General features: G+C 43.8%; 1 protein-coding gene across 3 annotated transcripts in view; it reads right to left on the minus strand.

Annotated features, from left to right (window-relative positions):
- MYO16 (myosin XVI) overlaps positions 1 to 17,313 on the minus strand; it is a 700,871-nt gene that overhangs the window by 63,690 nt on the left and 619,868 nt on the right. For all 3 annotated transcript variants that reach the window (XM_064361880.1, XM_064361879.1, XM_021677383.2), the window contains exon 32: positions 9,678 to 10,772. In XM_064361880.1, the coding sequence (XP_064217950.1) occupies positions 9,678 to 10,772 (1,095 nt within the window). The remainder of the gene's footprint in view (positions 1 to 9,677; positions 10,773 to 17,313) is intronic.

A 17,313-nucleotide genomic window follows, 5' to 3' on the forward strand; every position in this document is an offset into this window, starting at 1 on the left:
TACTATGTTAAGGTAATTCCTCAGGATGCTTCATGCAATTCAAAGGGTATCTTTTTGATCAGATTGATCTAAATATTTAACAGTCATAACCTTCTGCTTAGTTTTGCTCAAAGAATAACGAAGTGGCATGACCTAGCAGGAGCAGCATAGTCACAAGAGCAATGAGCTTTATATTCTCCCAACAAATATTTATTGAGGGGCTGCACGCATAGCCCTGGCTTTATTCAGTCATGTTTCTCACTTTGCCATTATCAATGTCTGTTTCTACATTTCATCTAATCGAGAGAGGAATGGATTTTTGCCTTTTTAAAGAAAGTTGCTCTAGAGACAGACAGCGAGGTGTTTTTGAGTGTCTGTCTTTCCCCTGTTCCAATCACGGTGGCTACTGAGAATCACTGCTGATCATCTGTCTGTACAGTTCTCAGCATGGTTCTGGTGCAAGGTCAGGGCTCATTACCTATTTAATTTCTGGTGGGTCTGGGGCAGGCATCTGACACCCTGCGTGAAGCCGATATCCCCAGCAAGTCATATGCTTCCTACAAAAAATATGCTGGGCCACTTTGCAAGTGAGTACAATTTCAGTCTGAATTTCTTTTCAGTAATTAGGAACTCAGTCCCAAGTAAAACTTTAAAGAGGCCAAGAAAAAGGGAAATGGAAAATGAGACACGAGTCTTGGATGTGAGGAATAATCCTAGTCTCTCACGTGTGCTGTGGATCCCTGATGCTACTGAAGATGCTTCATGGCAGGCGGGTAGAAAGGATTTTCCAGGAAAGCGGAGAAAAAGAGGAGGAGGAGGAGGCAGGGGACACAGGAAGAACATGCTCTGTTTCAAAAGTGAAGTCTGGTGGGACATTGATGATGGGCAAAACAGTGTTATCTGTCCACTTCCCACATGAATTTATGTTTAACTTTAGAAGGGAATTCCTTTCTCAAACAGAGCTCCTGTGTCATTATGTTAATTTTATTGTTTTCAGAGACTATGAAGGACATAATAGAAAGAATCTAGGGTTTGAAGAAAGGAGACATGTTTGATTCCTGACTTTGAAACCTATTAGTTTTTGTGATTATGGGAAAATCACTTAATCCCTCAAAGTCTCAGATTGCTCATTAGTAAATAGGGATGGTAACACCTGCTTTACCCACCTCACTGAGATGCAAGGGTCCAGGGGGAGAAAAGAGATGTCAGTGTGGCCGGAATGGTGGTTCAAGCCTCTAATCCCAGCACTTTGGGAGGCCAAGGTGGGCAGATCACAAGGTCACGAGATCGAGAGCATCCTGGCCAACCTGGTGAAACCCTGTGTGTACTAAAAATACAAAAATCAGCTGGGTGTGGTGGTGTGCACCTGTAGTTCCAGCTACTTGGGAGGCTGAGGCAGGAGAATCACTTGAACTTGGGAGGCGGAGGTTGCAGTGAGCCCAGATCGCACCATTGCATTCCATCCTGGGTGACAGAGCAAGACTCCCTCTCAAAAAAAAAAAAAAAAAAAAAAAGATATCAATGTGCTTGGTCAACAGGAGAGAGCCCCTTACAAATAGCTGTTCATATTATGACAGGGTGCCATTAACACATCACAGTGTATATCTGAGTATTTCCCATTACGTGTATGTACCTAGAAGCGCTGCTACGGTTTTTGTTCATTGTCTTCCTCTGGCTCTTTGCACTTTGTAGGAAAGATCTTAAGAGTTAATGCTGAATTCCTGTGTCACAGAAGAGAAACAATGGAAAAAATCCAGGGCCTTGTTATCAAGCTAGCAAGGAGCTTCCAGGTACAAAGCTTATTCTGCTGATTCCATGCAAGGGAAGTCATTTTCTCCTCCTTCTGCCTCAACATTCAGGGCTATATTCTAAAGGAACCACACACCCTGGACTTTCAGGTCTAACTTTATATTCATCCATCTGCCTGCAGTGCCGATTACCCTGACCTCTGCACCTACAGACTCCACCCGCCCATCATCTGCTTCCAGCATTCCTCCCGCCCTTCTGCCAGCTCTGCTTGTAAGGCCCTCAGATTCTCTCAGGTGTCTACCTCCTTCTTCTTTCGGCTGCAGAAAATGCCGTGTGTGGAGATCGCCTGTGATGGCTCCTCGCTTTCCCAGGTCACTGACATTTTGGGAGGATCCAATGAAGCTTATAAAGCTCACTCATTTATACAAGTGGCATGTATACCATGGGGTCACAGGGGCCCCTGCGAGCTCAACTATGAATCCGCGAGTGGTTTATCACTTCCAGGTTAGAAATTCTCTCCTCTCTGGTATTCTTTTACTGAAACTGGATGCACCTCCTATCTCTTATATGGTCTGTGAGAGGGCAGAGGCGATGCCAGATTTGTTCACCAGTGTTTGGGATTTCCAGTAGCAATCCCTGTGCTTACATTAAGCACATGCTTATTGGATGACTGTAAGGGAATTAGCTCCACAAGTTAATGCAAGTCTGGTTTATAGGCCGCCTGCTTGCACAATTTCCCTGTATGAATTATTGGGCATTTATACAGAGAAAATGTTACACGTTGTGAGAAAAATGTCACAAACATTCACAATAAATCCTTAGGCATTAAAAATACATTTCTAATTAATATAAGGAACAAAGAGCCTTGTGCTCTTAACGTAGATAAATTTGGTAACTGATACATTTATTAAAATTCAAACTTCAATTCGAGGTGTAGATGAACACAGTACTATTTCTACTAGACATTTAGAGAATTAGAAACAATGCAATATATAGCTGCGAATCTCAGGCATAGGCACTCCTGGCTACTGCAGAGAGGAGAAGAAATCAGAAAAAAAAAAAATGCCTTTTCTTCCAAAGAGACATATTCTCCTCTTGTCAAGCTCAGGTTTATTAACATGGCAAGGGAAGAAGCTTCACACGGCTCCTCCTTGCTTAACGTCCACTTAGTGATCAATGGAGACCCCCTCCTTCTCTGGGGATGTTAATCTAGTTTCCCCAAAGGACTTACTCATTTGGAAAATGAGGAAAATTTTGCATTGATTTAAAATGGTTCTGGAATGCAGAGGAGCGCCTCACTTTGTATGAGACAAGAATGCACGCAGTCACAGACCAGCAGCAGGAGCGCACATCAGTACTATCTTCCACACTTTTTCTAATTTTCCTGAGCACTCCCACCCCCAACTCCCCACACACAAATAAATCACCACGGGGAGAACTCATCAAGGGGAGTGAAAAAGATTTAACTGCTTCAGACAGGATAAAACACTACAAGACCTGCACAGAGGCAAGAAGCCTAGGGGATGCTAAGCTCTGCATCTCATTATGGGATGTCAAAATTTGCATAGGCAGACTAATGTCTCCTACTTCAGTCTCGTTTCAATGTGTCAGAGATGAAATGATGATAATGTTGGAACTTCTGTTTCAAACATCAGGAGCAGAGAATAGCTATTTGCAAACACCATCCTGGAGCACATCCCAGGTTTCTGTGAGTAATTGAGGGGCATTTGAGTCATTCTAAAGCATCCTGCATCTTGTTGCTAAACAATGAATGGTAACTGCACTTGATTTGGCATAGAAACATCTGAAACTTAGGATGCAATTGTCTTTTTGAATTTTGATCTTTCACAGTTAGTTCTACCTGACATAATATCTTTTTGTTGTTGTTGTAGTGAAAGGGGCTGCCCACTGGTGTCTCCTTGGAGGAATTTGCAGAGTAGTATTGTTTGGTGGAATGCTAGCCCAAGAATTATTTTGTTTATATTGTGAAAAATGATGTCCTGGCTTCGAGAATCAGGCTTTTGTCGTGAATAGCAGTCACATGTTCGTGAAGACTGAAATGGATTGATTGGTCTGAGTACTTATTAAAGTGCTTTAAGAATAAATGCTTTTTTTTTTTTTAAAGAAAACCTATGATAAAGTATTTATAAATATTTAAATATATATTAATAAAATGGTTTAACATTGGTTTTCTTTCTCTCTCTTGCTCTCTCTTTTTCTCTTTCTCTCTTTCTTGACAGTGTATTGCTCTGAGGTCTAACCTGGAGTGTAGTGGAGCAATCACGGCCACTGTGGCCTCAGTCTCCCAGGCTCAAGCCATCTGCCCATCTCAGCCTCTTAAGCAGCTGGAACCATAGGCGCTTGCCATGAAGCCTGGCTATTTTATTATTATTATTGTTTTTCTGTAGAGACAGGGTCTGGCTAGCTACTTTGCCAGGGCTAGTCTTAAATTCCTGGCCTCAGGTGATCCTCCCACCTTAACCTCCCAAAGGGCTTGGATTATAGGTGTGAGCCACCACACCTGGCTGATTTGACATTGGGATGTGTTTCAAAATGATGCAGTGCCAGAGGAGGGAAATGGGCAGGAGTAGATATGAAATAGGATGGACCACAGAGAAAGTTAATCAATCTACTCTTTATACTTTTGTCTATGTTTGAAATTTTCCATAAGAAAAACTTGAAAAAAATTCTTTTGTAAACAAATGGCCCTATGGAATAAAAATATACTGGAAAAAAAAGTATTTATAAAATACTCTGACTCCAAACTCAAAATGTTCTTATTCAGAATATTTATGCAATCAAATAAAATGTTTGAAATTAATAGTAACTTCCATTTAGTTTATGTGTTTCCTGTTAAGTAAAAATGCCACAAGAGCTAGCTCTACCAAATAGATTTATATGTCAAACTGCTCCTTTTTAGGTAAATTTTACATCAAACAATTATTTAATAGCCACCTACTATATGCAAAGAAATACTGTACATTAGAGTTTTTTGTTGACATCATTTTTAAGTACCTGTTTATAACTTATAAGCTAAGGGTGCACTGTATCAGAAAGTAATAAAACTGAATTTCAAAAAGTATTTTGAGTCAGATTTTCATTAATTCAGCCTGACTGTCTTCCACTTTCTTCTCCAGATTTCTGAGATGTATTGCATTTTTATCAGGACCCTGTCTTCCTGATCTTTTTCAGTGAGTAGAGAATAACATGCTCATGTGATTTCACTTTATTCTGGATAAACTCAACCAGATGCTGAGATGCCATTCAGAGCAATGGAGCACCCTAGTGGCCGGAATGAGCCAAGGACTCTCATTCACCATTTGAATTGGGTCTCATAGTTTTTGAAACCAAGCAACTAGAAACAATTAGCATAATAATATTAGTCATACCATTACATGAGACAAAAAAAACTGTTGTGAATTAATGGGATCTTTACATCCAGAATGGCATAGACAATTAAACATTTAGTCGATCTTAATTTTAAAGGCCAAGTAGCCTAGACACTGTATCCCAGAATTACATATACCCATAATCAGTATAAAATTCATGTGGCATTCTTGAGTTCATGGGACAGTTCTCTTCAACTAAATTCTTAGGACTCATTGCACCTCAGTGAGAAGGTATTAATATTAAGGCCTTTTTTTCTGTCTCTTTTCTCCTGCTGTCTGAGCAGTATAGCACAGGTAGCTAGGGGAAGAGACAGATTTACTGAGACAGATGTAGTACACTCAAGTAATTCTTTGTCTCCCATGGGCACAGTAACTTTGAGAAAGTGGATTAATCTCCCCGTGCCCCAGTTTTTCCACCTGTAAAATGGAGATAAGTGTAGCATATGCTTTATAGTGTTGTGAGAATTACATTATTCAGACAGTGCCTGGCACACAGTAAGGACTACAATTCCTTTCTACAAATACTTCTTCTCAGACTGCAGTCACATCCATCATCTGTACAATCATACCTTTCCTGTATGTGTGTCTGCCACTCTTTGAATCTGCATGGTTTTGTATACCTCAGATTGCATATCTAAGAATCTATGGGAAATGAAATGGTTTGGGCAACACGAAATTTGTGAAATCCTACATATAAGGCTATGGAATAGTAATGGAGTAGAATTACACATGAAATAACCTTGCTTCCTATACACAACTCGCCGTACATTGTAGCACATTATATTTTAACCAGAAATTCTTCAAGTGGTGAATTAGTGAGCAGTTTAATCTCCTTAAGATAACTGTTCCAAAGAGCCAAGGGTAACATTTTGAACCCTTCTGCAAAATTTGTGGAATAATTTTCCCCTATGAAAATTGAACAAAAAAAATAAAGTTTAATTACCTTAAGAACCCTGAAAGATAAATTAGCCACACACTGTATTATTTGGTAAGAAAGCTATTTCACGGTGAAAATAAAAATGTCTTTAAACATAAAGAGGGTAAGAGTAAATTAAAAGATTTAAAACTTGAAAGAAATTCCAAAACCACCATAAATCATGATAACAGTCATTGAATTCATTCAGAAGAAAATGGATTACTAATCTCAGGATCAAACTGTGTAAACCTTAACAGTCACATAACCAGCCCCAGTGCTGAGCACCAGCACCAAACGCTTTCCCTTCCACAGCTTTTGTTCACCCCTTCCTACCTTCTAAAAGAATGGCATGAACTGTCCCATGATAACATGACATCCAAACTTGTAAACTTACTTCCCTCATCACAGCCCATAAAGAATTATATACTTGGCCAGGTGTGGTGGCTCACAACTGTAATCCCAGCACTTTTGGAGGCCAAGGCAAGTGGATTACGTGAGGTCAGGAGTTCGAGACCAGCCTGGCCAATATAGTGAAACCCCCGTCTCCACTAAAAATACAAAAATTAGCTGGGCACGGTGGTGGGCACTTGTAATCCCAGCTACTTGGGAGGCTGAAGCAGGACAAATGCTTGAACCCAGGAGGCAGAGGTTGCAGTGAGTCAAGGTTGCCCCATTGCACTCCAGCCTGGGTGACAAGAGCAAAACTCCATCTCAAAAAAAAAAAAAAATTATACACTTCTCAGCTGTGTAGTTAGGACTCCCATAATCTGGGGTGTGGGGATGACCTGGTCTGGTATTGCTAAATTTTCTATTACTACAGCAATTGTGCCCGTGGCCAAAGTTGCCAATTTATGTATTTTTGAGAAAGTCACAAGTGGCTCAATCCAATCTTTTTCAAATTAAACAGTATTTCAGAAAAGTCCACAATAAGGAAGTAGATGTCTTATGTTGTACTTGAGATTTTGATGTTTGTTCCCAAATACTGGTTAATGCCACCACAGGGAAATACAATTAGCAAATTTACACACTATGCCCGGCGGCCTCACTATGATTCTCACTATCCTCTGAGGCCTAGACTTTGGGATTTCCAAATGATGAAGTCTGTCTAGAAATTCATTAACTTCACTTCCTTGAATAGAGTCAAGAAGAATTTACCCTGTTCCATTATATAGTAAAATGAGGTTCATGAGGTTTTAATAAACTTTTAGTTTTAAAAGCAAATATTAATTTGTTCATTTAATGATTTCTTTTATCCATTTTGTTCCTTGGAATGAAACACGATTTGTGAAATTAAAACATTCTGCTATTTACAATTTCATTTATTAATGGCCTATAATTAAGAAGAAATTGTTAGCTAAACAAACATTTAGCTTATTTATCTGAAGAATGAATAGGGAGAAGGTAATTCATTCATTGCTAAAGGTTCTTAGCCTTGACCTACTTTTCGCTTGTCCAGATTGCTTACTAGATGTTCTAGTTTTTGTACCTAAAGTCATTTTGCTAATCAAATGACGAAAGCTTACACATGTATGTATTTTCTTTTGGTGAAGGAGCAGGTTAATGCATGCATAAAATGTTACTACGCTGTGGGTCAAATCTACTTCCAATTCTACCACTGAACGCTAAGGGAGATATTTAATCTCTCCACCACTAAGTTTTCCATGTATAAAATGAGGATGTCCACAGTTGCCATCTACCCTCTGTTACTGGTAGAAATTCTTGACTCCAAGTTGTCCAGGTTCTTGGCATTTTGAACAAAGAATTAGAAAAAACTCCCAGCAAGCAAGGCAAAGAGAGAATGAAGCAATGAAAGAATGAAAGCAGGGATTTACTGAAAAAGTACATACCACAGTGTGGGAGTGGGCTGGGCAGCGGCTCAAAGGCCCAGATACAGAATCTTTTCGGGTACAAATATCCCCTAGAAGCTTCCCATTGGCTGCTTCAAGCTCACCTCATGTAAACAAAGTGGTGGCCTCCAATCAGAGCCTGACGTGATGTTAAAAGGTCACACTCCTGTGCAAACATCTGATCGGTTGCGAAAAGCAATGGATCAGAGGCTAAGGTGATGTTACAGAGTTGCACTTCTACACAAAAGAAGTCTCTGCCCATAAGTCTGATTGGTTTCGAACAGCCAGTTTCCTGTCTGTTGTACAGAAAGGTGGGGGTTTGCAAAGGGAGTAGTCTCTGGTCCTTTTGTTACTCAGGCATGGAAAGTTAGAGTTTTCCTTTCAGTTTAGTTCCAAGGAGTCAATGTGAAATGGCCTTAAGTTCCCTGCCTCCAGAACCTATCCTCCTGCCTCACCTGGAAGGAAGTGGGGGATGGAATACCATCATGATGGAAGAGACTGGTTATAATTTTCCTTAAGGAGAAGATGCTTTTCATTAATGAACTTCTTCCTGAAAATACACACCACTGGGAAAACATTTTGGTTTTGTATACAAACCCTAACGTGTCTTTTGGAAAATGTAGACATTCTGTGTGATTATTAAAGGAATCTGTGCAAAAGCAGTACCTTTGGCACAGAGGCTGCCTCATCTGAGGGAAGAGCCATGTGGTTATGCAAGTTACAAAAGACTGGCAAAAAAGTCGTCATGAAAATCTTATTCTTCCAGCTACATTCTTCTTTTACAGGGACACAAAATAATGTTTTTTAATGCAGGCAACAGCCTGTCATGGAGCTCACTTGAGTAAACTGATTTGCACCTGCAAACCCCACTGTGGGTGAGTAGATGGATGAGAAAATAGAGATAACAAAGCCACGTTAGAGTGTTCCTTGAGTCGGGCCCAGTGCGGTGGCTCACACCTGTAATCCCAGCACTTTGGGAGGCTGAGGGTGGATCACAGGGTATGGAGTTCGAGACCAGCCTGACCTATGGTAAAACCCCGTCTCTACTAAGAAAAAAAATAAAATTATTAGCCGGGTGTGGGGGCGTGTGCCTGTAGTCCCAGCTACTCAGGAGGCTGAGGCAGAAGAATTGCTTGGACCCAGGAGGCGGAGGTTGCAGTGAGCCAAGATTGCAGCACTGCACTCCAGCCTGGGCAACAGAGAGAGACTCTGTTCAAAAAATAAAAAAAGTGTTCCTTGGGTGGGATACGACCAGAAGAAAAGCAGTTCACCCGAAACAGCCCACAGCTGAGTGGCATTAAGCACAGGGTAGTAACTGGATGGGTCATCATCCCAGACACCGCCAGGCAAAGCACCATGATTAGCAAACTGCACACTCACGGCTTAGCAGTGAACTGTACATCAAATGGAAATCGACAATAGTAACTTACACAAAATACCATTTTCATATTATAAGGAAGCATCATTATTAAAAAAAGAAAGAAATCAGCAGCTAACATTTAACCTTGCTCTGTCGAATATTTATGGAGTTATAATTTATTAAATCCATTTGCGGTGTGTGTCTTTGTATATCACCAGCCTTTCCCGTCATATTCTGCAACACGGAAAGATTCATTCCTACCTATTTGGCCACGATTGGGTGTATACGATTGTTTATTAAAGCTGCTATCTGTTCTGAAGGACCACGGCCATCACCTGAACCTCTCCTATTTCACACCTGTGCAGACACGGACGTGCACAGGTGCGCGCGAGCTCAGCGTCCATGCAAAAGGAGGAGGGCGTGTCTGCACCACTTACCTTCGGCTTCCCTGATTTTCCTTCCCGCCGCGGACTTCCGAAGCACACTCCTGCCGGAGTTGAAGAGGCTGGCGAGCTCGTCCAGGGGGCTGCTGAGCGGCCTGGAGCTGGGGGGACTGTAGGGCGCAGGGGGCGAGGCACTGGGGCCCGCCTTCCTGGCGTCGGTTCTGGCGGCCTTCACCGGGGAATACGGGATCTTGGTGAAGGAGCTGCAGGGCCCGGCCCCGGGGGCAGAGTTTGGCTTTGGGTGGACCTTGGGCGCCTCTGCGTTCGGCCCCGCTTTCCCCGCGCTCCCCGGGGCGGGCTCGGGCGCGAAGGCCAAGTGCGCGCAGGGCCTGAAGGGCGTCGGGGGCGGCCCGGGCGGGGGCGGGGGCGGCGGCGGCGTGGACGGCGGGGAGGTTCGGCCACACCCGTTGAACAGCGCCAGGCCCGGGGATGCGGGCCTGTCGCCGTCGCCCTTCTGGCTTTTGGGGTACTGCGGCGACAGCGGGCTGGAGCCCTCCGACGGCACGGGGTACTTGAGGTTGGTCTCCAGGACCGGCAGCTTCTTCACCTCCAGGGGCGTCAGGGGCGACTCGTCCGAGGCGGGCGAGCAGGTGACGGGGGTCGGCGGAAACACCAGCAGGGGCGGCCGGTGCGGCAGCAGGTTGGGGAAGGGCGGCGGGATGTCGCACGCGTCCCCGGGGGGCCCCGCCGCCTCGTCCTCCGGCGCGCGGTGGAGCGGGGGCGGCGATGCGCGCAGGAAGGAGCCGCTGTCGTCGGGCAGGCAGCACTTCATCTCCTCGTACACGGACTCCGCGGGGTCCGGGCTGCCGGGCCTGGCCGCGTGCCCCAGCATCTCGATGTACACGGGCTCGCCGTCGTCCTCGTCCCCCGGGGGCGCGGCCGGGGGCAGTGCGTACAGATGAGTCCACGGGACAGGGCCGCGCGCTGCTGTCCCCGGGGCGCCCGCGGGCCTCGCGTCCCCGGGCCGAGACCCCGAGATCTCCTCGTAGGAGCCGCTGAGCTTGGTGTTGGGGCTGCGCTTGGGCTTTCGAGGAGGTATCTTCTTCATGGTGCTGTAGTCGTCGCTGTGAGGCCTGGGCCGGGCCAGAGCTGCGGCAGGAAAGGACGCGGTCAGCGGGTGCCAGGCCAGGCCCACGGGTGCCCACCTCGCCCAGGGCTCGCCTTGGAGCCACGGCCCCGCGCCCTGAGAAGCCCACGGGCCCGGGCCCGCGTATCCCTCCACCCGCCAGGCTTCCTGGCTGAACCCGAACTCCCGAGACGACCACCGAGAAAAGAGATTCGATCTTAGAGATGGAAGAAGATTTCTACCCTCTGAGGAGGATGTCAAGTGGAACGTCAAGGGGTTCCAGGACGCCAGCCACCCACGGAGGCCGCGGAGTTGCGGTCGCGGGAGACGCGGTGGGGAAGGGACCCTCGGGGGTGGGGGGGGTGGAGCGCACTTAGCCGTGGATTCTTAGGACCTAACTCGGGTGTGACGTAAGGTATGGGTGAAACTGCTCCTTAGGAATGAAGCCCAGGAGACCTGGCCGATTAACTATTAACAGTGGCATATGGAAGCTTCCTGTCGGAAATGAGTACGCGTGATTATTTAAATGATGTGAAATGAGCTAGGTGCAGTGGCTCACTTCTGTAATCCCAGCACTTTGGGAGGCCGAGCGAGCGGATCACGAGGTCAAGACATCGAGACCATCCTGGCCAACATGGTGAAACCCCGTCTCTACTAAAAATACAAAAATTAGCTGGGCTGGTGTCGCGCACCTGTAGTCTCAGCTACTCGGAAGTCTGAGGCAGGAGAATCGCTTGAACCCAGGAGATGGAGGCTGCAGTGAGCTGACATTGCCTGCACTCCAGCCTGGGTGACGGAGTGAGACTCAGTCTCAAAATAAATCAATAAATAAATAAAAATAAATTTAAGTAAATAAATAGATGATGTAAAATGGACAAAACACTTGTATGGATGGAGCGACTTTTAAAAAGAACTTTGTTCCAATGTCACGGAGGATAGATTTTACAATCAGTACATTTGAATCCTTAACAGAAACACACACTAACAGAGAAACCATGAGAATAACATTTCCCTAAGAACTTCTCAAGGAGAAACTCCTGAAGTTGAAAAAAGAAGCCATACTCAGAAAAACAAATAAACATAATGTTATTACAAGAGCGAGTTTCAAAAGACGTGGAACAAAACTACTTACATATGTGTTTGAAACAATTATTGAAAATTAAGTCAAAAAAGACATTCCACAAGACTTCTTTTTCTAATTCTTTTAGTGTAAATTATAATAATGCTCTATTAAATAATATAATTTCTCTGATAACAGAGATGTGAATTTTGGAAAAATTACCTCGAGTCTTAGAAATGCCCAGACTCCCAAATCTTCTATTAGTTTTACTAATTTGATATTTTCTGAATCTGTAGGAATTCTTGATAAAGGCACATCTGACTTCGTTGAGTTCCCGAGTTATTTAACCGAGGCAGCCGTATTCTTCCCTCACTGTGACTGCATATTATGACAGCAGTCTCTGTAACCAGTTTTTGGAAGACAATGAAGTATAATGGTTCAAATTAAAGCTTTGAAATCAGATGGACCTGGGTTCAAATTAAAGCTTTGGAATCAGATGGACCTTTTATTCATTCATTCATTTAATCATATGCATTCAACCAGTATTTACTGAGATAAATTCGTGAATAAGGAGAAGTTTCCAGCCCTCCTCTACAATAGTGGGAACAGTCAGACAACAGCAAAAAAAAAAAAAAAAAGGAAATACACCAAATGAGTGAGTTCTACAGAATGTTAGAACGTGATACAGGCCATGAAACTGAGAACCAACAGGCCAGGGTCAGGGTCACAGAACTGTGTGTGTGTGCAGGGGTTGGTGGGGCAGGGTTGGAATTTTAGAAGAGGTCTTTGGCAAACCTCTCTGAGCCTCAGGGTAGTTGTGGATAAGATGGTGATATGAGAAACTATCTTGAAGAAATAAAATGGATACTGTAGAGAAAGTGCTATGCTCAGTTCTCGACACGCTCTCACCAGAAAAAAACAAATCATTCAAATGGGAATGGAAAAGAACAAAGGTAATTTTTGAACGCCATGGACATCTTTGTAAGTTAGTATTATTCGGGGCTTCCCAAAGCAGCCAACTTTTAAGAATAGAAAATACCCAAAGTGTGCAGTTCTCTAATTAATAAGCATTATTCCAGTGACTTTCAATGGGCTAACACATAGCAGCCCCTAAGCTTCTAGGAAGTGAATAAAGCAACCCATTTTTTAACGTTGAGATTATAGAGTTGCTCTGAAGATATGAATAATTTAAAGGACTTGTGAGAATTGTATTTTCCAAAGCTGGCTTCAATAATATTTTCAGCCCCACATACTCTTCCAGAACCTTGAACCTCGGAGGGTCTCTGCATCTGCCCCAACGAATACGATGATTAGAAGATGATGTCGCCTGCCTTCCGGGGCTGGGCCAATGACAATGCAGCCTCTGCCTGGCCCCCTCCTTCTCCTGGGACACATGTCTAGGTAGCCCGGACTTCCACGTATAGGTTTGTACACCCTGAAGCAGCTACACTGTGGGAACTGTGGAGAGGCCACGTGGACGTGAGGGAGATGCCAGAGGACTCCCGTCTGCTCCAGCCCTCAGCTATCCAGTTTTCCCATCCCGGACATCAGGGATGTAATTAACTATGACTTCCAGTGATCCCAGTCCCAGCCACTGTCTGACTGCAGCGATGACAGAAGGTCCTTGAGAACTGCTCAGCAGAGCCCAGCCAAATGCTAGAACCATGAGAGATTTTATAACAGTTTTTTGGTGTCTTAAGCTACTAAGCTGGAGAGGTTTGTTACATAACAATAGACAACTCATAAAGACATTGGTACCTGGAAGTGGACTGCTGCTGTACAAACAAAAACAAAAAACAAAAAAATCTTAAACTGGAAGTTGCTTTGGGACATGAGAGGAGCTTTGACGGGACCATCCGGGGAAGCGTGGTGGCCTCAAGAAAGCTCTTGATGATACCTAAAGAACAATGAGGAAGATGTTGGAAGCTGGAGGGAACAGAACACTTCAGCCATAGTGGAAAAGTCTGGCAACACTATCTCACCTGCAGTCATGCAGAAAATAGAAAACAGAAAATGAGCTGGGTGATGCCTCTTGGATTCTTCTACCTGCCTAGAGTAAATCATGAGAATGCAGCAATTAAAGTAAATAAAGAACTATTCACTATAAAGGAATAAGGACCTTCTGAGCTTAAAAACAAAATGGTTCTCCACCACCCTATGAATGAGAACATGTGGGTGTTGAACAATGAGAACACATGGACACAGGGAGGGGAGCACTACACACTGGGGTCTGTTGCGGGGAAATAGGGGATGGACAGCAGGGGGTGGGGAGCTGGGGAGAGATAGCATGGGGAGAAATGCCAGATATAGGTGAAGGGGAGGAAGGCAGCAAATCACACTGCCACGTATGCACCTATGCAACAATCTTGCATGTTCTTCACATGTACCCCAAAACCTAAAATGCAGGTTTAAAAAAATTTAAAAAATAAAATAAAATAAAATGGTTCTCACTGCTAGGCTCTTCAAATGGCAAATAATTTGAATATTAAGAAATGACTTCCAAGCAGAAATAAAATTCAGGGAATTTTCAGAAAAACATGATCTAAAGATGAAGTCAAGCACACTCGCATGAGACCCTTCATTAAGTCCTCAGAAATATTCAAGGAGGGGCTTCATAGATCTTTTCAAGGAAGCAAAACCACAGGTCTTCTAAGAATATCAAGGACCTTGCCCTATGGAAATACTGCAGTGAGCTTCCAGATAGAGAAGAGATTATCTCAGAGAGATTTGTGGATGTGGCTTTTGACTAATAAATTATGAATTGATTCACAAGAAAGTCACAAAGCTTTTAAAGGAATTGTATCAGTTTACACTGAAAGGAGCAGAGTGAATACAAAAATGAAGAAACTTTGGTCTCTCAAAATTTTGGCCAGGTGCAGTGTGTGCCTGCAGTCCCAACTACTCCAGAAGCTGAGTAGGAGGATCACTTCAGGCTGAACGTTCAAGGCTGCAGTGTGCTATGCTCATACCTGTGAACAGCCACTGAACTCCAGCTTGGACGGCATAGCAAGACCTCACCTCTACACAAAAGCAACAGCACAACCCTGATAAGGAAGAAGCAGGCTGAGAAAACTACCAGTCCCAAACACAAGTCACTTCGTATGGATCGGGAATTATTAGTCAAAAAGGGGAGAACCAAGATTCCAGAACGTAGACCTAAGAACTATGAAAAACTGTTTCCAGGCACTAGGACTAAATTCTCATGAAGGCACCTGCAACACGCATCCAGCTCTTGTTCACGACTGCTACCCACCAATGACAACTGTGTGTCAGCTGATCTCCCTCCCATGTCTGAGCAGAAGCATGCATCACAATTATCCTCTACCTGTCCCTCCAGTGTATTTTGGTTGGCTGGGGGATCAGGCAGCTTGTCTTTTTAGGTCGCAAGCCTTCAGATGGAAGAGAACACATTTAAGGAATTGTACTGGAGGCACCAGCACACCTGGATCTGATTTAGATGATGTGATCTGACCCTTGAGCCTGGTCCAGATGTGATGATGAATGAGGCTTTGAGGAGTCTGGGGAAGGGGTGAGTATAGTTTGTATGAGAGAAGGATACAGATTGTTTTGCTTAGAGGGTGGACTGATACAGATGGTACATTCCAACACATTGGCCACAACAATGTATCCTTTCCAGAGGTAGAATCTGTTTCTTTTTTCCTAAACCTGGATGGGTCTTTGGGACTGAGGTGATGGAAGGAACGTGGCAGAAGGGAGTTTGTTCACCTCCCAAGGCTGGCTCCCTCGAAGCGATGCTACATCTACTGCTTTCTCTCTCCCAAAGCACATGGCCCCCAAGCACTGACTCTCCCTCTAAGAAGTCGGATACCCTGAAGCTGTCATGCTGCCCAAGCAATACAGACAGACCATGTAGACAGAGAGAGACACTCAAGGAGTCCCAATCCTCAGACATCCAAGACACCAGACATGCCCAAGGCCAGCTTTCACATGATTCCAGCCACCTTGCTGCATGAAAAAGCTCGAGTGACAACTGCCCCAGTGAGCTCTGTTGACACCCAGAGCCTGAGAGAGATAGTAAAACAATCAGTACTTTATGTAAATCTGTAAGTTCTGGGTGGGTTTTATGCAACCACACATAACTGGTATAGTATTCCCTCAAGGTTTGCTTCAGATGCGGTGAAGGGCCTTTTTGCATTAAACAATTATTAAGTAAAAGTTTCATGTTTGTTGGGAGGCTGTTGAGAGCCTGGGCTTGAGGTTCTAAAGCTTGGCTATGTGACCTTGGACGAGTTACACCATTGCTCTGTGACTTATGCCCTTCTCTACATAGGGTCATGATGACAGTCCTACTAGGTAGGGCCATTCTACAGATGAAAGATGCTTAGCATAATGCCCATACATGATAAACATCACCAAGTATCCATCATGATCAACATAATTACTGCTGCACAACCAGAAATTTACCATGAGAGATAGAAGGGTGGTTCCTAAAAGTGTGGTCTGGGGTTTAGTAATGTTGGATCACTACAGTGCTTTATCCTGTTCTACTCCCTAATAATTAAACTGGAACCTGTGAGGGTCAGAACTGGAAATAAACATTCTTTATAAACTAAAATTAGAAAACGACAGTTAACAAATTAAAGTCTAATTTGGTTTGTGGCTACTTCTACGTATGTGTGTATGTGTATATATGCTAAAAGTTCATTTGCAAATACTGGTTAGAGGGCTATTAAAATGAATTTGCATCAAGAGTTTTCTTATTTTTTGTTCTAATATTTATGCATAAGACATTTGCAACTACTTGATAAAGTCAATGAAATGGAGTAAGGAAGACAGTCCCTGATCACAGAATACTTGGAGGGCAAATTCTAGGATCCTAACAGTAGCTCAGGAGTTAGACTACATTCTGAAGCCGTCTTATTACATCATAAACTTGACTCTTATCTGAACTGCTGCAGAATGATACGCACATGTGTGTCATGATAGGAAATCGACATATTCTCCTACAAAATATTTTCCTTTTGGTATTTTTGCTAAGGCATGTCGGTGACTTTTAAATCATCTTGTGTGCACGTTATTTGAATCCATTCTCACAAGAATAAAATACCTGCATAGTGAATCTATGAGAAAAAGGAGGAATGAGACGCTTGTTCATCCAAAATAAAGAGTCTGTGTGTTTTTTATCCTCCATTTTCCAACGCGTCTTGTGTAATTGTGCTTAGTTTCAGAGCAAAAGCAAACATAGCACAGAGCACAGGACCTACGACATAAAAGATGCTTAATTAACTGCCTGCTAGCTGACTGCTCAGGCTGCATACATGAGTGAACGTAGGATGGATTTACAACCAGCTGCAAATTGGACAGAAAGGGCTTCTACTGAGCTGTCATATATCACGACCTTGTTATAACTTTTCTTTCCTGGTGGGAGGAGCAGTTCGGGCAATATCACTGCCTTCCCTGCTCCCATCTTTACCCTCCCGATTGCATTCCTGCCCTCGATGCTGTTGAAATGCCCTTCCTGAGCCTTTCATCGTTTCCACGGA

This window comes from Aotus nancymaae, unplaced genomic scaffold (assembly GCF_030222135.1).
Source record: "Aotus nancymaae isolate 86718 unplaced genomic scaffold, 86718_ANA_hifiasm-v0.15.2.pri h1tg000044l, whole genome shotgun sequence".
In the NCBI taxonomy this organism is placed as follows: Eukaryota; Metazoa; Chordata; class Mammalia; order Primates; family Aotidae; genus Aotus; species Aotus nancymaae.